This window comes from Protomyctophum bolini (genome assembly GCF_963924005.1).
Source record: "Protomyctophum bolini genome assembly, chromosome: 15".
NCBI classification, from domain to species: domain Eukaryota; kingdom Metazoa; phylum Chordata; class Actinopteri; order Myctophiformes; family Myctophidae; genus Protomyctophum; species Protomyctophum bolini.
In genome coordinates, this window is record NC_137876.1 from 29,348,436 (window position 1) to 29,371,308 (window position 22,873).

General features: G+C 39.2%; 1 protein-coding gene across 3 annotated transcripts; it reads right to left on the minus strand.

Moving 5' to 3' along the window:
• Window positions 1-296: 296 nt before the first annotated feature.
• Window positions 297-22,570, minus strand: LOC308329452 (uncharacterized protein). 3 transcript variants are annotated; one of them, XM_080783760.1, is made up of 26 exons: window positions 22,429-22,570; window positions 22,085-22,137; window positions 19,662-19,787; window positions 18,868-18,937; window positions 18,093-18,196; window positions 17,825-17,851; window positions 17,068-17,127; window positions 16,921-16,965; window positions 15,553-16,323; window positions 14,720-14,956; window positions 14,512-14,643; window positions 14,273-14,410; window positions 14,064-14,195; window positions 13,851-13,982; window positions 13,638-13,769; window positions 13,374-13,556; window positions 12,996-13,059; window positions 12,782-12,872; window positions 12,532-12,673; window positions 12,279-12,383; window positions 11,679-11,790; window positions 10,579-10,774; window positions 10,079-10,159; window positions 9,831-9,933; window positions 9,143-9,223; window positions 297-1,228 (listed from the first exon to the last, which is right to left on the minus strand). In XM_080783760.1, the coding sequence occupies exons 2-25, from the start codon at window positions 22,124-22,126 to the stop codon at window positions 9,164-9,166; spliced, it is 3,285 nt and encodes a 1,094-aa protein (XP_080639886.1). In that variant the 5' UTR covers window positions 22,127-22,137; window positions 22,429-22,570; the 3' UTR covers window positions 297-1,228; window positions 9,143-9,163. The 3 variants fall into 3 exon arrangements, with proteins under 3 accessions (XP_080639886.1, XP_080639885.1, XP_080639887.1); XM_080783759.1 differs by lacking the exon at window positions 297-1,228 and adding an exon at window positions 7,073-8,706; XM_080783761.1 differs by lacking the exons at window positions 297-1,228; window positions 19,662-19,787 and adding an exon at window positions 7,073-8,706.
• Between the last annotated feature and the right edge of the window lie 303 nt (window positions 22,571-22,873).

Consider the following 22,873-nt stretch of genomic DNA (forward strand, 5'->3'; position numbering starts at 1 on the left):
TCAACATGGAAAAGCGAAGGAGAGCAGAAGGGACGCCTGTAATCCTCAGACATCATCTTGGTTGCTATATTGCTGCCCTAACAAGCAGAGATAAACAGGCCGTACGTCTCCAACGGGAAGTAGACATCACAATGCAAACTGTCTCATTTGCGTTGCCTTATTTGCACACACAGAAACAACACTTGGCATGCTGCTAATTGGTTATAAGTAATGAAGAAACATGAAACTGTAACTGTAATCTGCTCTAAAGAAATGAATGGGTAGTTGATCACATTCTCAAATGGGAGATTAATTTTATTCTTTTATATTCAATATCATAACATAGAAAATGGACACTTAAGAGTATCCAATAAGAGTATAAATGGCAAATAATCAAATCTGTCATTAAGAACATTTTGAGAAAATGTCAAAATTGAGAACATTTGGTTTATAAGACTTTTGAGTCTTATTTCCTAACTCTAGTGAAACATGCCCTCTTTTAATCATATACAGCAGTCTTTGCTATAAATTATGCACGTTTTTGTTAAGCTCACTACCACACATCCCATCATTGATTGGCCACAAGCAGTTTTAAAGGAAGCAGGTTCCATTCCTACAGGAAGTGAGCAGTTTGGTTGGTGCTGCCTGGAGGGCATAGTTTTATTACGAGTGTCTCCTGTTGTAAATCATTGTCGACAGCATAAAGCTGGAGATTAATGGTGACATTTTTTGCCCAGTTCCGCAAAGGTTAATGTATGTTTTTTGTAAAATGAACGACACCAGAAGGAACAAGGGCTGATAAGGGTCTGCAAGAATGTGTGCGAGATTCTTCATAAAGAGGAAATGAAGATTAGTGACACATAGAAACGGGCATCAATTATTGGAAGTCAAACTGCTTAGAGCAACAATGGGACGATTTATAAGCTCTAACATTTTCCGTGCCCTTGAACATGTTGCCTCTGGGAATGTAGGTCGATAGCCAGATGAAATACAACCCGACTACAGACTTTAATGATTACAATCCAAGCCGGCCACATATTTCTTCCCCATAGTCACATAAATACTCTTGCAAGTTGAAGCATGTCCAGCTTTACATCATGTTGTGTGCATGAGGTTGTACTTAACCCCCAAGGCCTTTTGTTTACCATCTCCTAATCATGTAAATGACATGCTTTCCATACATCTCTCAATCTATCACACTCCAGAGACGTGTTGTGACAGCGCTCCAAAACCGTGCCTTGCAGAAAGTCTGAGGGAGATGAAAGAGACATGGGATTCAACTTTTAACCCATCATTTATCAGGGAAGACAACAAAGACAGTCAATGTCATTCTCCTCCGCCTACTGCCATCACCCAAGCAGCAAATGAATGCACCCTACCGTGCTCCCCTTACAAGCAGGTGCTTGTATGCTACAAATCTGCACAAATACACACATTAACACGGGCACATACAGTAAGACAAATACCCATACATGCACAGTAAAATCCTCAGTGTTGATTACAGGTCCATTTGGTTAGATTTGAACATTTTAACAAATGGATGAAATTGATGCAGGATTGTACTGTGTACAGTTTGTACACAGACACACATTATTGAATCAATTATATGTATTATTAATTATTAAACAGTATGCTCTGAGTCTACTCTGTATAGAAAGCAAGAGAAATCCGACAGATGCACATATCTATACCCTTGTGTGCGTATGCACACAGATAAACAAACACTATTCACATCATTAAAAACAGGACTGCCAGATGCAGTAGCACAGTATGTCTGAACTTGCCATGTGGGCTAATGCTTAATTTATACTTCATTGTACAGCAGTGTCACACACTGACGTATAAATTGGGCTTAATAAAGCCTAAATGAGCACACTGAAATGATCTGTCAAATGAGCTAAAAAGATAAACAAATTCAATGTAGCCATGTAGAGGGACAATAATAAATTATCTTTGGTTTCAAATCATCAGCAGATTTCTGTATTGTGAGCATAGAAGAATTCACTTGTTCTTCAGGGGGACACAAAGACTTGTTCCCTGCCAATTGTTCAGCAATAGATATTCCACAAATAGAAATGACAGTGTGGACAAAAGACCAGACATTCATTTATCTTCCCCAATATGACCCTGATGCAAATGAAAGCAAGCAATCAATTCCCTAATTGGGTTTGTGCGATTTCAACTTGTTAAGGGAGCCTCCGTCTAGATTAACGGGAAGGTCACTTTCTCATTGTGACAATTACTGTATACGTTTAGAATACCACAAAGGAGTCCAGTCAGCCTTGGGAGGGCATCTGCAATGAACCAGATGATTCGCACTGTGCTAGGCACACATGGACATTTTATTTTTTTAATGGCATTTCCTATGGATTAATAGGAACGCACAGAGGGAATGTCACACAGCACAGGTCCCAGGACAGTAATCCCACCTGACCACTGACGTCAACTCCGCAGTCTTAATAACGCACCAAAAAAACCCACCCATCAAAACATTAGTATACATTATCATTCTGATTTGATTTAAACACACAAGGGCAGACATGGAGGGAGTGGGGATTTGGGAGTCAAGAATAGAGGGGACATATCCATCCACCATTTGAAAAAGTAACATCTTTTCATCATCTTCAAACAATTATAATCATAATCATGGCAGTTACATTTTGGTATATACCATTTATCACATCATAACCATATGATGGTGATGTGATTGCACTGATATCTATCTGGATAATATGGCACCTGACCAATCATTACAAGCTGTGGACACCAGGAAGAATAGTTGTTACTGTGGTACTAGAGTAGTAACCTATGAGGATCCTAAAGAAAGAAAGTGCTAAGTCTGCAATCATCATTGCTGGTGAAGGAAGATCTGAATGTCAAACATTGCTTGGGCGGGAAGCCGGGAACCCCTTTTGGTGTTTTAAACATTACGTTATAATTTAGCTATTGAAAAATAGCAGATCTACTAGGTCTGCTATTTTTGAAGAATCTTGAAAATGTGGCGCAAATCCTGACAGAAATGTCAGGATTTAGAAGACATTTTATAAATGTCGACGTCGGACCCTAAATGGGTTAATCTTTGCGGCCAAACATTGTTGCTGTAAATGGTTTGCACAGATTCGTGGCTAAGGAGACACTGGAGTTATCTAGACACTAAGGAAGCAAAACAGAGCCGAAAGCAGTGACCTTCGATTGGTACACAGAATAGCTTTGTAAGTCTGGCTGTGTTTTCAGCAAAGTCACTCCCCACCCACACTGTTGGGAAATCCCTGCGGGACTTTCATTTCATTCACTGGAGCAGTTCATTGACAGCCATTAACTTTTCTGTTGACCTTTTTTTTCACATCGTTGCCAGCCTTCGGTTGGATAACCATGTTGGATGTTCTGATGAATTGAAAATGGTGTCGTCCACAAAGTAACAGTTTTTTTTTGTATTGACTTGTGCTTTTGTTTTGAAATGTACCCATTCTACATACTTTGAAATACAAATTTCAATCAAAACCTGCACAGATGATAATTTGGCAACATGTCATTGTTCCGACCTCCAGTTAGTCTGACCGATTACTTACACTATACCAAACCCTAACTTCAGTCTAAAGCCTTAACCACAACAAAGGGTCACCATGCAACTCCTTGGGTCAAAACGGTTGCAAGGAGTTAACGCTAAAACCATCCCTTTGGTGTGGTTTGGGCCATTCCCAATCCCTAGGGTCAACGTGGGTCAACGTGAAAACGCTAAAACCGTCTTGACCCTTTGGTGTGGTTAGGGCTTAAAAAGATAGTTCAGAAATGTTTAACTTAAGCTATATGAAATACTTGCCATTAATATAGTGGTTGCAAGTTGCAACTGTATTAATTGATTGCCCGAGTCCCGTGGTGTGAGTTCTGCTCTGGTTTTGGTGAAATATTAAGTAGTTCCGATCATTTTGTGGGGGGCACAGGGGGCCACACATTAAAAGTAAATTAATCCACAAAACTAGCATAATTTGTATTATCTATCAATCTATTTCTCCCATATAGTGCAACTTTCGTTCATTTTTACCCCTCTATCACATAGAACTATGTTTTTTGTGTCCATATCACTACGCCCACAAAATAGCTTCATGTGATAGAGGGGTCAAAGTTGAACGAAAGTTGCGCTAATGTTTTAGAAATAAAGAAATACATTTACTTTTAATGCCTGGCCCCAGTGGCCCCCACAAAATGACGGGAACTACTTAATATTCACCAAAACCAGAGAAGAACTCCCACCAAGGGACTCTGGCAATCAAATAATACAGTTGCAACCACTATAAAGTATTTCATACAACTTAAGTTCCAAAATCGCCAACATTAACCTCAGTCTTAACAGGCCACGAAGGTCGCCAAGACTCGCCAACATTAACCTCAGTCTTAACAGGCCACGAAGGTCGCCAAGACTCGCCAACATTAACGTCAGTCTTAACAGGCCACGTAGGTCGCCAAGACTCGCCAACATTAACGTCAGTCTTAACCGGCCACGTAGGTCGGACTAATGGGATGTCGGACATATGGGCAGCCCCCGATAATGTATCACTGTGTCCATTAATCCACTGGTGATATGCTTTGGAAATAAAAAACATGTCTTCAAACTAGCACACACACACAGTGTATAAAATGACACATAGGAGGTAGTGATACAAAGCTCTGTTGCAGAGGTTAGCAGGGTCAGGGACGGTTTGAGTTAATCAGTATCTAAAAAAAGGAAATTGAGGAAATCTCTGAGGAGGGGACGCTTTCTAGTACTGCACTCCTACAAAACTCATTAGTCCTGATCGTTAAGGCAAAGATAAAGGCTAAAAACTAAAGTGTTGACACGGACACCTGTTGAAAATGTGTTTTTGGGAGGGTTGCACAATGAAATAGAAACTAAGCCTAGGGTGAATTCCTCTTATTTTCAAATGATGTGTGATGATCTAGTCTGGCTAAGTACATTAGCCTAGCTTACACAGCCTATTTAATGACACAAAATATATTGTTTTGATGATCATCGCATGCGACTGTCACAATGAGAAAATGTAATTTATAGTGTCATCCTGGTAGGTTAACCAAGTCAATGCAACACCTGAAAAGATTGTGAGCTTGTAGATCTGTTCAAGCGGTTACTTTGGGCTTGTTTATTTGTAAAGACAGACCGAGTAATCGGACAGATTAATGAATCAGTCCGATTGATTAATCCAACCGATGCCGATTAATCTAAAAACTTGAATCGGCCGATACCGATGAGTTTGCCAATTTGCCATCACTAGATAACAGCCCTATACATAATCCTATGACAAATAGCCGATTTACAAGCTCACAGGGTATCGTGATATGTTAAGAGCTAGTTTGTATTATATCATTGTATTACCGGTAGTTGTTTATTTTTTGCCTACAAGGACATGCTCAAAATCTGGATGCCAGGGTGGGAATAACCAAGTGAATACAGTCCAGTCATTTGCTAAAATCTCCATGATCTGGCATTGAAAGTCACCCCCTTTCTCTCACCACTGAGCTGTGAACCAAAGCAGGAATGCATAGCCATCATATTTTAAAAGACACTTCAAGAGTTGAAGCAAACGGCAGCCGAGCGTCTCTGTGGAGGTTACCGAGTTCAACAGTTCTGAGGCAGCACTTGAGCGTTCAGTGTCTTGCTGCTGGTGTATGAGTCAGCTATTCCCCATGTCACATCAATACTGTATTTACCAGTAGGTAGCAACCACAGAATTAGAATAAAAATCATATGTGTCCCGCAGGTATGACAACTATGCATTCATTTACTCAAGACAAAAGTGCACTCTGGAGCTAATTGTGCTGGATAGTCGTCAACAAATGAAGCATAGGCCCATGTGTGGTGAATAATTCTTCACCAAGATTACTTATTCACCATTAGTGGGTGGGAGATGGATAAATCAGTTTAGAAGACACAAAACATATAGCCTTTTAACATGACAGCGTTTATCTGTCCCAGTGTTTGTCTTAAGTTAAGCAAAGGGTGTGGCTTTCTCCTAACACATAAAATGGCAGGAGGTTGATTCCAACAAGCGGCTTCTGAACTCTAACCTCTTATCGGGCCTTATCTCAAATGGGTTCTCTAGCAACACAAAAGCCAAGAGCACCAATAAGATTGAATATAGGGTTCCTTTTTTCCCCTTCCACATTAATGTACCAACTGCAAGCCTCAGTGGAGTGCTAGTGGTTCAACCAGAGTTCATGTTATTAGTGTTACACAGCCCTTTCATGCTCTCCAATCACACACAGATCAAAAGGGCTTTGTAAGGTATGCTATCACCAGCCAATTAAAGCCCTCTTGTGTAATGTTTTTCTTGCAAAGGTTAAGGGCAAGGCTATGGACTTTTATGGACTGGTTTTCAATTCATCATTCAGCTCTTTTGCAGGGTTTTGAAAATCACACCCCAAAATGTTACATAAAGGCCTATAAATGTGATATTGATATAGCAGGTTGTCAGACATTGAGGCTGCTGTACTTCACCAGGCTTTCCACCTCGGAGGAAAGCCTGGTCTGTTACTAAATTGCTGTGTGATCGTGTCATTGTTTTGTAGTCATCAGCTAAATCTTTTCCCTCAAACCTGAAGAATAATACCATCCAAATAAAAGCCTTGATGCAGTGTAGTGAGAGTCACGCTTTTGTCTGAATGAAACAACCTGATCTAAATCAGATTCCATGTCTGGATGTGGCACAGATCTGCTTCAGGATGGATTTGGTTGCCAGTCTGAACACACAGATCAGATCTGGACACTTGCAAATGCAATGTGAATGGTTGGGCCAAAAGATCAGATTTGAATCCGATTTTACTGGATGTGACTGCAGTGTGACTTTACTGGATGTGATCATTTGACTCACCATTAACATTTTAAGTTAATGGGGAATATAACTTAAGCTACACAAGGATAACACACTTATGTACAGCAATTAAATGACAAAGCATGAAAGCAGCTAGGGCTAGGGGCTCATTTAACGGGATACAAGGATGTTGTTGGGATCAAACCTGTCAACAATTAGTGCACTATAACCATATCTTATAAATGATGGCTAACTCCAGTCTTGATTTGACACAAGCACACCAGGAAGAAGAATGTGTAGATTGTTTATTTTTCAATGTCAAGCTAGAGCACTTTATGTTTAACATTCACACGGCTGCCATTTTGCGAGTATGGATATGGTCGACACAGCATGGTTTTAGTGTTAACATTTCCAGCATAGAACATTGCCCCAGCACTGCCACGGTTTGGTGTTCCATTCCCCCTTTAGCTTTTTCACTAAATGGTACTGGCTCACCTTTTATTGGTTTTCCATTAGGGAAAAGTACCTAGCACTGGTAGTTGTTTTGGTACGACCTCAGTCAAGGTTCCAAGTGAGCTCAGGTGATACCAAAATATGACATGAAAACACTGCAGACTGCTGATTATTTGTCAGCTAATCATCACTAGTGTAATTAGTTACATCATAGACGGAGCAACCGCATGGTTTCTCACCTAAAATGTTTTTTGTTAGACTATGGACAAAATTTCCAGACAGACATTAGTGTTAGCATAAGCTTGTCATGTCACGTTCAGCCAGTACTATGCAGTGGAAAAGCAATGTAAACAGGGTGCAAAACACAAGTCTCTGCAATGGCTTTGGCCTGGTGGAGACAACGAGTACAGTAGATTGTTTAGGTTCTACATGATCATAATGATGAATGAGACAACAGGAAAAACATCAGGGCATATCCAGTGAGTCACAGACTGTAGAGAAAAATATCATAGGAGAAATCATTTCCACTAAAGGTAGGTGCAAAGCACGGAGTGATATGTTATCTTCACAAAAGCCTCATAATAATCAAAGGAATCAGGCCAACACTGCCACCTACTGGCAAGTGTGAATAATCTAATAATAATAAGATTGTATTTACAGTAAGGCATCTTATAAGATGACAAAGCAATAAGACAAGTAAAAAATATGAAATTCAAAGAATTTGATCATGCAATCAAATATTTACAGAAATCAAAAAGTTGCAACACAAGATATACATAGGATACCTGGTGGCTCAGCCACTGACGCATCTTATTGTATGAGGACCCAAGTTCAAATCCAACTACCACCAAGTCTTGTTAATTCTCTCTGCCTTAGGTTTCTAACCTCACTAGTCTCTACACATGAATCATAATCAATTTTGACTTTACTTGTATGAGTCTCAATCGGAGAATACAAAAAACATAAAATTAAAAAGAAAATCCCAGTCAAATTAAAAATCCAGATCCATTCATCAATCTATTTGGACAAGAAATAGCAGCAAATTTCTATAAATTAGCTTGCACACATGGCAAGTTGTGGCAAACGAGTGCTCAAAGCCAGGCCTTGGTCCATAATTTATTTTAATGTACATCACAAGGCACAATAATTAATATGGTAAATATCTTTGTACAGTTGTATCCATTTTAGTTCCTCCTTGGTTAGTGATGGCCTCGCCTGCAATATTTTAGTCCCACTGCACATATCCTTTACTCTTTGGTCAGGGATGGAACTCCATCACAGCTAAATACAAATTTTAAAAGAAATCTAAAACCTTCCCTAGTATCATCATGGAGAGTTCCTTTCAACTCCGCAAATGCAGCTTTTCATGAGCGAGTGTTCTCCCTCATACATCGTTTGTGTTCCTCTACTTTAATGGGTCTTTGTCAATACCTTTGAACATTGGAACAAGGCCTGATGCAACCTACGGGACCTGTTAATAGCAAAACAATGCCATTAGTAAGTGTCACTTGCCGATATGAATTAAAATGAGAGCATGGTTATACAAGTATACATTTATGTCTGATAAGACTTTTTTTTATTGCACATGCCTTGGGCCCAAAAGTTCACAACCTTTTCTTTAAGATTTATTTTTGGGCCTTTATTGAGAGGACAATAGACCGACGTCGGGATCGGGATTCAAACCTGCGACACGCCGTCAGGCTGGCATGCAGCCTAGGGTGCCCGGACCTCCACGCCGGCGGCCCGGGCAACAGTTCACAAGTTTTAATCCAAATCCGAGTGGATCAGATTCAGATTTTGGGTAATAAGATAATATCTTTCAACACTCCCAAATCCAAATCTGATCCACTCTGATAGGGATTAAATGTGTTAAGACTCTTGGGGATTGACGGTTATATTCTACTTACCCACAGACATTGAGTGGAAGTTCAGAATCTGGATCTATTGGAGGGGCGCACCAACAGGGGAGACCCTTCTACCACCATTCCCTGGTCAAGCAAGAAGCAAACAATTACCAATACTGTATTAATTTGATATACATTAGTTACTAATGTATAATTGCCATATAAATAAAGACCCTCCACCAACAAAAACAATACAATTAATGTGTACCAAATTGCCTCATTAAACACACAATGGGTATTTGCAGCTGGTCAGACATTGCTCCATTCTGATTACAATGAAGCATAGCTAACCCAGAGTGGAATAGTAAGAGTGGCGACAAGCTTTGATCTCGCCGCAAGCAGGTGCCTATGGGCTATAGTTCCAAACATTGGAACTATCCCATTGAGAGCACTTCCGCATTCCATTGTTACAATGGGAGTCAACGCTTGCGTCGTCACTCTCATACTATTCCACTTGGAGCTAACCATAGCTCTTCATTCCCAAGTATGCACACTACCTATAAATATGTAGACACTACACACAGTTGCACACACCAATAAAGATGTCGATCAATACAATTAATTGAAAGGGCTGGAGTCAACTTTATGTATAACTGCACCTTATACTAAACTGCATCAGCCACAGGAAAGAACTCCTACGAGTCCCACCGCATTATTGCTTTAACAAAGAACTGAAAGAAGGCAAACATACATTGAGCATGTTGATGGCTTTATCGCAGGCCTCCTTCTTGGTGTATTTGACAAAAGCATACTGTTGGTTTGAGATCATTGTGACATTGGAGACAGTGCCAGCTCTGAAAGATACAGAAAATAGACAGGAGAAGAGAATGTATGAGTACAATCATTGTTTGTTTCCCCCAAAAGAAGCTTGTCCACTCTTAGTATTTTATCTGTAATCAAATTGACCCACAGGGATTTAGAACACCCATATTATTTTACCTGCCAAAGATGTTGAGGAGCTTCACCTTTGTAACAGTAGGTGCCAAGGATCCTACCCAAAGGTCACAATTCTCTCCAATCCTATAACAATAGAAAAATAACGGGTCTATAAATCGATTCCTCTATATTTTTTACAGTCTAGCGTTTAATTAATTCATGCTTTTATATTTACAACTATTATTTTATATATTTAGCTTTAAATCTGTTGTGCTTTGTACAAACAAAAGAAAAAAAGTGCTATATAAATAGTCACTTAAAGTCCCCTCCCCCCGGTCATAAAACGACTCAACTTCTACTTTACTGTCTGACAAGTCGACTTGGAAAAACTCAACTCGTTAATGCCCTAACACACGGAAGAAATATTATTTACCATGTGCTCTACATAAGCCCATGTAAGCACTGTTAAAGTATTGTTATCAATTATCTGATAGAATAGATTTGTTGGAATCAGTCAATCAATCCCTTCATAGAGAAAAGGGGTTAAGATAACGGCGCCTTACGTTTTGACCCCAGTGGGAGACTGAGACTTTGTCCTGGCACGATCCATAGAAGTACCGGTAGGTGTATTCACTTTCCGGATACTCGGCTGCTTCTTTCCTACAGGAGTCATCTTTTTTTCCTCATCCTCGGTCTCCTCCACTTGGCCATTTATTTTGTCTTGACTGACGTCATGTTCTGCAGATTGAGAGCGCCGACCTGAGGGGAAACAGCATCAGTGTCATTTAAAAATAATTTAAATAAGTAATTAAATAACGTTATGGTTTGAAGCTTTAAGATGAATGTATGATTCTGATGCATGCCATTTTATTGCCAAACAATTGCCATAAGACTGACTTCAGTAGGTACTGTAGCTCCTACAAATCAATGACGGAACAACAAGCTCAATTACTTTTAAAGCTGCAATGCTAAAACACTGCAATGTTATTCTGTTTTTGTCATGTACATTTAAATACGTTTAACCCTTTTTAACCCCAACCCCTACAGTAGGCTAACAGATGGGATGTACAATTCAGCAGGGAACGAAAATAGATCTAAGTTCCTTTGACTTTGCTGACATTGGCTGTATTAAAAGAAAATGTACAAACACTGTTTAACAATTGCTCCTACACAGAAAGTTGGACCAACTTCCACTGACAAACATCCCTAAATAGGAAGCAAACTTAGCATGTAGCGGCCACGTGATCATAACAGTGTTTGCTAGTCGCAGGCAGCTAGCCAGCAGGCAGCAGCAATACATAGCATGGAGAGACTTAAATATGTGCCGTATCGGATCGGAATTGTTGCTGCTATATTGGTATCAGATCGGAAGTGAAAAATCTAGATCTGCAGCATCCCTACATACAATTCACTCTGGCCTCAGCTATCTCACAGAGTGGTAAACCTTTTGGCTACCTGTTCCATACACGATGTTGAAAAACAGCTTATATTATGAAAAGTTTTGTAGAAATAATACCATATGAGCCATTATGGAAACTAATATTTTCCCATACTCTTCTTTTCTCCAAATTACTTTAGCCCTTTTTGTACACAGAGGAATAAAGGTAATTTGGTTTCATCAAGTTCTTGAGTGATTTGAACTTAAGACATTTCATTGACTTACCTTCACTGCGACCACGCCTGCCTTCAGAGCCAAACAGAGCGTCAACAGCTTCTTCCAGTGTAGCATGGTTTTTCAAAGCTTCAGAGCTCTGACCCCAGGTGAAGCCCATTTCCTAAACAGAAAAACCAACGGCAAAGTCTTGAATCCACATAACGCTTAATTGGTTTCATAGGATTTTTTTGCTAGGTACGAGTCAAATGCGGGTAAACCTTTCTACTGTAGCGTTAGTACCACAGGCAAAAGCATTACAAACACTAGTAGTACTATAGCTACTTGGGCAAGTAATTAAAGTATGGATGAACATTTTTATTTTGTGCATACAGTACAGTATGTATCATTGGCATGGTGTGTGTGTTAACAACATTGCAACTGTACTGTAACTTCTTGACTGGAGCAGCTTTCAGCAACTAAATAATGATTACTTTGCTAATATAAACCCATCTTACTTGTACCTCATCATTTATTCACATTGTGTTGTTTGTGATAAAGGTTAATAAAAAAAATTGTATATCATGTTTGCATTCATTGTCGTCAGTAAGACACATGGATGGCACTGGTTTGTGTAATTTTGTTGTTGTGGCAGCTATTGGCCTCCCTTACCATTAGGTGTAAGGTCTGTGCCCTCTTCAGCTCCTGGGCAGCTTCAGCACTTGAACTTTCCTGCTGTAGTATCTCCTTATAGACCAAAGAGGCCTCAAAGTACCTCTGGGTAGCAAGCAAAAAAAAAGTTAGCAAGTGTAGAAATAGACAATTTAATGTATCACAGTAAACGACAAACTTGAAATGTTTCACTGGGAACAACATTTTATATGGAAAAATGACCCAATAGTTGGGTAAATGTCTGATGATTTACCTTGAGCCCACACAGCGCTTTTCCTTTCCTAAATAAACCTTTTAACCACTTAGGTTCCATGAAAAGCGCCAGACGAGCATCAGCTAACGCCCTCTCATAGTCCTGCATTCTTTCGTAACAAAGTGACCGATTTCCAAATAACCTGAATTGGGTGGGGAAGGAGGGAGGTGAATAATAAACACATTATGTCAGTAATTGCCAGTGTTTTAGTTTTAAGTATGAATAATGTAGTACTTAAATGTTTTCTCACTTGAATTCCTGTGGATTGAATTTAATGGCATCAGTATAGCATTTGACTGCCGCTTCATATTGTCCACAAGCCGCAAAGCGATTTCCGACAGCTGAAAAAGAGATGGAAGAGTGGTGTGTTTATTCAGTTCAACGTTTGTTAATAAAATGCTTGGTTAATTTCAAAAGATAGTGTAAATGTAAATATACTAACTTATTGTTGAAATGTAACTTACCGGCAAGTTCTGTACTTTTTTTGGCTAAATGCTCTGGCACTGCTTCCATGTTTCTCACTGTAGGCTTAATAAAAACAAAAACAGACCATTATTATGTAAGGTAGATGCATTAGATAAGGACAACAATCCTACTAATCCTCCTAAAATGGCTGATATTACAAACATTGCGTTGTATATTCCATATACAGCCATAGAATACTAAAATTCAAGGAGAGATTCTTCCCCATAATTACTTGCTGTACCTGGGGGTCAGCTCTTATCATATAGTATCAAACACATTCGCTTTTATACCACCATATCACTCACAGGCCTTTTAATTTATTTTTCAATTGAAACTAAAGCAAATGTGGGGATATGTGCACATAATTCATCACAAACCTCTAGATTTCCATCTCCTTCCTTAGTGATCACAATATCATCATTACTACCACTGTTGTTACTGAAACGACCAATAGCAGTTTTCTTTCGGAGTGGGCTGGGGACAGAAGGTTCCTCAATTTCTCTGGACCCTTCAATATTTGTTTCTTTGTGATCTTCTGATGTTTTAGAAGGCTTGATTTTCTGAAGAAAAACCCAAACATATTACACAGCCATACACAACACTGGTGGAAACAAAGGTTTCTAATGCACCATATAGCACACCTGTTTGACAAATTTAGGGTCTTTTTTGGGTTTGGTTTCTTCAGTTTTCTCTTGAACAGACTTCTTCTCTTCTGGATCATGAACTGGTGATGATTCAACCCTTCGGTCTGACATTTTAGAAGGCTTGATTTTCTGAAGAAAAACCCAAACATATTACACAGCCATACACAACACTGGGGGAAACAAAGGTTTCTAATGCACCATATAGCACACCTGTTTGACAAATTTAGGGTCTTTTTTGGGTTTGGTTTCTTCAGTTTTCTCTTGAACAGACTTCTTCTCTTCTGGATCATGAACTGGTGATGATTCAACCCTTCGGTCTGACATTTTAGAAGGCTTGATTTTCTGAAGAAAAACCCAAACATATTACACAGCCATACACAACACTGGGGGAAACAAAGGTTTCTAATGCACCATATAGCACACCTGTTTGACAAATTTAGGGTCTTTTTTGGGTTTGGTTTCTTCAGTTTTCTCTTGAACAGACTTCTTCTCTTCTGGATCATGAACTGGTGTTGAATCATCCTTTCCTTCTGACGTTTTAGAAGGCTTGATTTTCTGAAGAAAAACACATACATTAGACAGCCATACACAACACAGGGGAAAATAAGTTTCTAATACGTCATAAAGCACACCTGTTTGACAAATTTAGGGTCATTTTTTGGTTTTGTTTCTTCAGTTTCAGCTTTCTCCTGAACCGACTTCTTCTCTTCTGCATCATGAACTGGTGATGAATCATCCTTTCTTTCTGATGTTTTAGAAGGCTTGATTTTCTGAAGAAAAACACAAATATATTAGTCAGCAATACACAACACGGGGTAAACAAAGGTTTCTAATGTATTGTAAATTAATTGTAATGCATGATATAGCACACCGGTTTGACAAATTTAGAGTCTTTTTTTGCTTTTCTTTCTTCAGTTTTCTCCTGAACAGACTTCTTCTCTTCTGGATCATGAACTGGTGATGAATTATCCTTTCCTTCCGACATTTTAGAAGGCTTGATTTTCTGAAGAAAAACACATATTAGACAGCCATACACAACACAGGGGAAACAAATGTTTCTAATGCATCATATAGCACACCTGTTTGACAATTTGAGGGTCTTTTTTCGGTTTTGTTTCTTCAGTTTTCTCCTTAACGGACTTCTTCTCTTCTGGATCATGAACAACTGGTGAAGAATCATGCTTTCCTTTGTCCTCTAGTTTGGGGGTCTCATCCAATAGTTTGGGGGTCTCATCCTCTAGTTTGGGGTTCTCATCCAATTGATTCTTGATAGTGGATCCAGCAGTAGACGCATCCAAACTTTCTTTTTCGACTTCCTACAGGGAAAGACAAAGTATTAATATTAACCCATTGAGGACAGGAAGCCCTTTTGTTTAGTTTTTTTACCTTTCAACATGGGGACACATTTTTGGGTAGTTGTTGCCATCTATATAGCAACATAAGGTTTGAATAAATCATGCCATGGCATGGCATGGCATGGCATATAGCCCATTGCGCATGTTTCTTTCCTTCCATGGAGCAACATGGAGTCCACCGTACGGTCTTCGCTTCCTAACCTTATTTAATTAACCTTGGAGGGAACATGACCGATGACAAAATATATGTATTTGTCAATGTATCGGACATAGTCGGGTGATGCGTTATGTGACCTGCCAGGTGGATATTTGAAGGTGTGTGCTCTACAATGTTTATTTGTCTGAGTAAGAGCGTGAGGCGCTTGAAACGTCACCTAGGTGGTTGATTATCCATCAAAGACACTTTGGGAGGATGATCCACTGTGTGGTCACAGTACATACATACACAGTAACATTCTGGGTTAGTAGTTAAATTTGTACACTCTTGGGTTACATTCACACTCAGGATTGTACTGTGTAAAGAAATTATTTGAGATATGAATTAAATCTCTTCAAACCTTAAAATTCTCGTCTGGTTCCTTGTTCGATTCCAACTTATGAAGATCACTGGCACTGTCATTTTCCACTCTAGTGGCTGCGGTTTCGGTTACAGTTACACTACTGTCAGGATTGGCCTTATCCACGGTCTCACTGTGGTTTCCTACTCGAGTTGCTGCAGTTTCAGTTAGAGTTGCACTACTGTCAGGATTGGCCTCATCTGTGGTCTCACTGTCGTTTCCCACACCAGTGACTGCAGCTTCGGTTAGAGTTGAAGGTGCACTACTGTCAGGATTGGCCTTATCCATGGTCTCACCGTCGTTTCCTACTCCAGTGGCTGTGGTTTCGGTTAGAGTTGAAGGTGCACTACTGTCAGGGTTGGCCTTATCCGTGGTCTCACTGTCGTTTCCCACACCAGTGGCTGCAGTTTCGGTTACAGTTACACTACTGTCAGGATTGGCCTTATCCATGGTCTCACTGTCGTTTCCCACACCAGTGGCTGCAGTTTCGGTTACAGTTTCACTACTGTCAGGATTGGCCTTATCCATGGTCTCACTGTCGTTTCCCACACCAGTGGCTGCAGTTTCGGTTACAGTTTCACTACTGTCAGGATTGGCCTTATCCATGGTCTCACTGTCGTTTCCCACACCAGTGGCTGCAGCTTCGGTTAGAGTTGCGCTACTTTCAAGACGGGACTGTTCCGTCTCTGCAGAAGTTTTTTCAACCACGTTTTCTTCCTCCTTACTTTCCTGTTCCTCTTCATCATCATCATCATCATCATCCTCATCGTCCTTAACAGATAAATACATTTGTCAAGATTCCAAAAACAAATCTTTATGCCTGGATTTTACCTCCTGGCAGGAATTTAATGCTAACGATTGTAACATTTATTTTCAAACAAAGACAGGCCAATTCATGTTGTGAACAAAACAATCATCTTGGCAGTCTAGATGCAAATGTTGAGCAAGATATTCACCAATGGCAGACAAACGATTCATTGGTATCTAATAGCAAATAGTATAAAAAGATGGGAATAGAGTTGAGATTAAGGTTGCGAAAGTTTCAGGAGCAAGTGTGGTATGAAGGGAGACAACAATGTATTGTAAGCTACTGTATTTTTACAACATTGCAACAGTTAACCACTTAAGCCCTATATATTTTGTCATTTGACGAATAGCAGATCTACAGCTTGAAATCTGATATTTTTGGAAAATGTTTGCCTTTTAATGATAATGCCCAAAATATGTTATGGACTAAAATAAATCTTAAAGTTGTGAAATAGAGCATTAAGCTTATTCTACCGCTTTTACTCCCCGCAATTGATTCTAGGTTAGATCCTTTGAATGTCACAATCGCTCCACCTATGGAATATAAATGACAGTACTTACAGACATATTCTCCTTTTTCCATTCATTTTTCTTCTTTTTTCGCCGCTGTAAAATAATTAGAAAATAAATAACCCATGGTCTGTGTTGTCAGATGATGGAATTAAACATTTCAGATTCATTTACAATCAGAATTCTTCAGCCACTGACCAATTTCTTACGCTTGTTCTTCTCTGCGCGCTTTTCCTCCTTTCCCAATTGTTTTACTTCCTAAAAGACAGACAAAGACACAATAACATAATCTACATGAACAGCTTTTTGGAAACAAAAAGCCTCCCAAAGGCAAGCTATTTTAGCAATTCACACTTGTAATCCATGTGGTAAAAATGTACAATCAATGGTAATGTACTTACATAGTGTATACATTCTGTATCTTGTTTATATATGTATATACACTCAAACCTGTCATGCTTATTACTATTGAGATATTGGAAAATTGGTTTGAGCTCAGGTGGCATTAGTCACTGCTCATCTTTATAGCCAATCAGCTGTACCCATTCTGTATGGTGCATACAGTTTTGTCTTAGTGACAAGGGATTAACCTCCCCGTCTCATCAGTTATTCATGAGGCATAACTCCTCCATAATAACACAGGAATGTGAGACAGCTGTTCCTGATTGCCCACAACACTATCAGGGTGTGATTGGTTGAATGTTTAGCCCTGGTTCTATATAATATATGTGATTTGAAATATTTTTCCATATACCCTGAAGAAGGCAGTTGTACCTGCCGAAACGTTGGTTTCTATTCTAATCTGCATCCAAATAAATAATTGGCAGTGTGTCTCTTTTGTCTTTTTAAGACTTAACTCTTTAGCACACCCATTTCCTGTCATACTATTCCTGAAGAAGATCCCAGTGATCGAAACGTTGAATTAATAAACCAGTGGAGTTGAGTTCTCTCTTACCAGTGTTGCGGACTCCATTTCTTTCTCCTGTAAAAATTAACGATAACATACATTTGACAAAATATAACCACATGATTAAATGTATTGTTTTGATTACCTGTATGTCAAGCAAGTATCTGCAAATTGATTTTCATACCATACTAAAATAAATAGCATATTCTTCTATCCTACAAAATCAAGCAACACAATATGCAAAATATCAGCAATAATGTCAAGGCAGTCAATGGGCTGGCATCATGCCAACCCACTGATACGGTCGTTTAAGTACCTCAGGCTCTGGAGGTAAAACCTCCTCTTCATCATCACTGTATATCAAGTCTTTGGATAATTCAGTGTCCAATGCCCTCATGATGGGTAAACCAAACTCTAAACCTTAAAAATACAACAGAAAACACAAAATTTGTTTAAAACCAGATTAAGAGTCTACCCATCCTGGTTCTCATCCTACTATAAATGTGAAAATCACTGTCCGTTCGTCTATGTGTTTCTGTAGTTCACAGACTGACTTCAAACTCGGCCGAATAGGCAGTTGCCCAGAAACGCTGATCCACGCCCATGTACCAGGAGTTTTGTCAAGAACCTCCAATCCGCCACACACACACACACACACACACACACACACACACACACACACACACACACACACACACACACACACACACACACACACACACACACACACACACACACACACACACACACACACACACACACACACACACACACACACACACACACACACACACACACACACACACACACACACACACACACACACACACACACACACACACACACACACACACACACACTATTTTTATGTTTTTTCCCCCCCTCCCAATCAATATGCTGAAATAGGTGACAAAATTTGACATTGGTCTTTGGTTTTAATGATTAATAAAGTCTATGTCATGGAAACAGATGCTCCTAATTTTCTTTACATTTTCCCCAGCATAGCACCAAGAGTCCAAGACCATTCATAAATAAATGTAAGGTTTACCCATCTCTGCGTATCAACTGTTGTGATACTCACTCACTCTTACCAAAAGAGTTTAATGCATCTAGGACAGGGCTGTCATCAGTACGTCTGAATATTAGATCTACTACAGAATCCTGAAAGAAAGGAGAAAAATATCTATAATTTCAAACAAATGGAGCTACTGTATGTCTGCATATAGGAGCATGAGTGAATGTTTGTGTAAATATTTGTTCAGCATATCAATATACTTGTAATTAAAAAATGTATACACACATATCTATATATATATTAATTAATGTACAGCAGGGGTGCCCACACTTTAACTTGAGAGCTACTTTCAAAATGACAGCTCAACAAGAGCGGACCACACACACACCTGAGGGGGCTTTAAAATAGTGCCGCTGGCGTTACATACAAGACAAACGCACTTGGAATGGGAAAGATTTGATGGAACATTTTTTGTATATAACTTTGTAATGCTACTGCTACTGCAACAAGCAAGTAGGCCCATTGCTTTGTGGTTTTGAGCCGACAGGCCGCTTTTGATGTAAATAAAGTCATTCAAGCGGCAGATGCAAAAAAAATTATTTATTGTTTATTATATATATATATATATATATATATATATATATGCCGAAACCAATATAAATTTGATACCAACATCTATTTCTGTCTCTCTGTTCTGACTTCTAAGGGAAGCAGCAGGTTTTTCTTCATCTTCACTTTTATTACTTTATTTGCTACTCTAGAATGTTGGAAAGGGCTTGATCAAGTGATATTACTCAAACGGAAAACAACATATACTTCCCCAGAATAATAGTAACCAAAACAGTAGGTTATGAGGAAAAAGAAACGGACCCAGTTATTATCTTGCAAAATCTTTTGCAAATTTCTTGGAGGGCGTTCATGTTTTCTGGCCATTGGGGGCGATTCCTTTTCCTGCAGTCCGATCTGATCCGATCCACTTATGGGATCGGGACTGCCCTAGAAAAAACAAATATAAAACGAATGTAATAAAATGAGGAAGGCGACGTATAATAATTAATAAAAAAAATATCAAACGAATACTAATAATCACTTATTGTTGTAAAAAATGCTTTTTAAGTATAACCACCATTATTTTAAGCTGGACCATATTCTTCCTCATGTTACTTTTTCAAATGGCGGATGTGGCCCCATTTGTTCTCAATTATCATGCACTGTGCAATATTTTTTATGTGAACAGTTTAGGGCAATCAATAGTTTACCTTATAATATACATAACTTGCAGTCACTCACAGCAGGGTACAGTTTTGAATGTGATAATTACTTTTCACAATTTCTGAAATCGTACTGATTCGCTAGTACCAAATTGTATTTTATTCATCAAAGCCCTATGCAGAGGCAGTGACAAAATGTTGATTGAAAATAATTGTATTTGAAACAATTATCCGACATTATTACAGGCCATCTGTATTTTAACAGGTTACATACTGATCAAGCCCGTTCCACATTCACAATCCAGCATAAAATAGGCCATGTTTAAAATGGCATCAATAGAAACGACCCTGGTGATGTATTGTATTGGTTATACCTATATTAAATTGTTATCACAATGAAACTTCCCCAGTTGATTACTTACAAAGACGATGATTTATTGTTTTACAAATCTTAAAAATGCAAATAAGGCATTATATAGGAAAATATGCAAAAAACAATATATACGGAAAAACTACTACTGTGGAAGGGTTATCATATATTAATTTACTTATAGGTATGGTTTTGCCCACTAAATTCATAAATAACGTTCCAATTTTAGAGGTCTGGCTCTCCAACCAGTGGCTCTCCAACCACTTTGCTGGGTTCTTTACTGTTCCTATATGTAAACGACATGACATCAGCTTGTGACTGCAACTTGTTCCTGTTCACAGATGAATCTGCACTGCTGGTCTCAGACAGGAACAAACTGCAGGTTGAAAAGACCCTCAGCCCTGAACTCGGTAGAATCTGAACCTGGCTGGCTTAGTGAAAAACTATCTTTACACTTGTGAAAAACTGAATCCATTCTCTTTGGATCAAATAGTAATCTCAACAAGCCAGATGGCTTCTTGGTTAGAGTGGATGACAAAATTATCACACGAAAAGATGAAATTACCTACCCGGAGGCAAATCTTTCCGGTGATAAAATGGCCACCAACGTAATCAAAAAAGCCAACCAAAGAACAAGATTCTTAATCATACAATCTCACTGGTCAACAAAAACACCTTGAAGAACCTAACAGGAGCCCTTATACAAGGTTTCTTCGACTGCATCTTGGTACCTCAAAGACCCTAAAAACAAGGCTCCAGTCTTCCCAAAAAAAAACTTGTCAGGCTACTACTTGGCCTCACTCCCCGAAACCACCAATCTGAGTGACCCCCACCCACTTTACCCCTAACTGTATGTTTATAGAGTTGCAATACCCTCCATTGACTCCCCACTCAACCAATTTGCGTTTGCGATCTGCTTGTCTTAAACTATGTTAAACTCACCAACATTGCAGCTGTAGTCAAGAAATTTTGTGCAGGTGATATCTTTTCCAAGTGCTGGAGTTTGGAAGCACTCGTCGTAAATCACTGAACGGTCCTGCGTACCACCTGTTTCGAATTTGCACATAATGCATGACGCAGCAGCGCGACCCGTTAACAAAAACGAGTGCTTCCAAAATCCAGCACATAGAAAAATAATCACCTGCACAGAATTTCTTGACAGAAAGTAGCTCATAACAGGTCTACGGGGGAATTTTATGAAAAACAAGCTCGGCAGATTGAAAGAGGATAATTCAAGCTTGGACTACAGCTGCAATGTTGGGGAGTTTAACGTAGTTTAAGACAAGCAGATCGCAAACGCAAATTGGATGAGTGGGGAGTCAATGGAGGGTATTGCAACTCTATATTCATCCCATTATTTAAAAAATCTAGAGTTGCAAATTGCGGCTACCATTCTGCATACTGTTAATACATACTTCAATCAATCAAACAAACATGTTATATTTTGATAGACATATAGGCCTAGGCCTATTGGTTGCTTGTTCGCGTTATTTAGATAGTGATAGACATATTGTTTGCTTGTTCACAAATGCTATGTATGATGTTGTATAGACATTCAGACAAGCCAGTTTGATTGTTTACTTTGTAGCACTTAATTATTTCCTTTGCAGACCATGCTTGTCGACTATTTGTTTATGTAATTTAATCTGGTCTTGCACTTTGTCAGCCTAAATGATATGCGTCAGGTTGGGCTCAGGATACTTCGTACTTACATGTGTGCGCTCGAGTCGCGAGTTCTCACGAATTTTCGGCATGCTTGCACCAACTGTGTAGAGGGGGGAAAGTAAACACTCCGTCATCAGTTGAAGTTACCATATATTGTTGTTGTGAGAATCATGTATATTGTAGGCCTATATAGCTCTGCTCTGGTCCGTTAAGACGGATCCAGCCTTAAGAAGTCCTAAATAAACTATGGATCAGAGTCCAGAGCTAATGTAGGCCTATATATCTCTCATCGGCCTTGGTCCAAAAAATGGTGGTTAGCAAAAAAAAAAAAAGCAAATTATTTACCAAATCGAACTTTAAAATAATGATAAAACCTCTGGTTCCTTCTTACCTTGATGCTTGATCCTGTTCTCCTTCTGAATTATAAAAATAAATGAGTGGAATGCTGTGGCGATTGGCCTGCTTCTTCTATCAATTTGTTGTGTGCTTCCGCATTCGTTCGACGGCTACACAGTCGACACAATGCACTTTTCACAGGGCAAATTTTGTGTGCACTCGGTTTTCTCACCACTGCAGCCGGTGGGGACAGAAACACGCACTGCCTGCAATGAATGCACCACCATACGCAAATTAACCTTTGGTCATAGAAGGACTGTATACAGAAATATAGGTTTGGATGTTCATTGCAGGCATGTTATTAAACGGTTGTGTATTTTGTCTTCTTTTATTACATTAGTTTATTTTCTACTACCGGTTCTTATCAAGCAGCAGGTGTCGCTGTTGTCACCAGTCGAAATAGTAGACTGTGTGTATGCCATAGCCCTGACGGACGAGAT

Excerpts from the sequence above, each read along its gene's own strand:
- LOC308329452 (XM_080783760.1), bottom strand. The coding sequence starts at position 22,126 with ATGCCGAAAATTCGTGAGAACTCGCGACTCGAGCGCACACAT. Across the intron at positions 17,128-17,824 it reads AAATGGAGTCCGCAACACTG|GAAGTAAAACAATTGGGAAA; the intron begins GTAAGAGAGAAC and ends TCTGTCTTTTAG. Across the intron at positions 16,324-16,920 it reads GGAAAAAGGAGAATATGTCT|GACGATGAGGATGATGATGA; the intron begins GTAAGTACTGTC and ends TTATCTGTTAAG.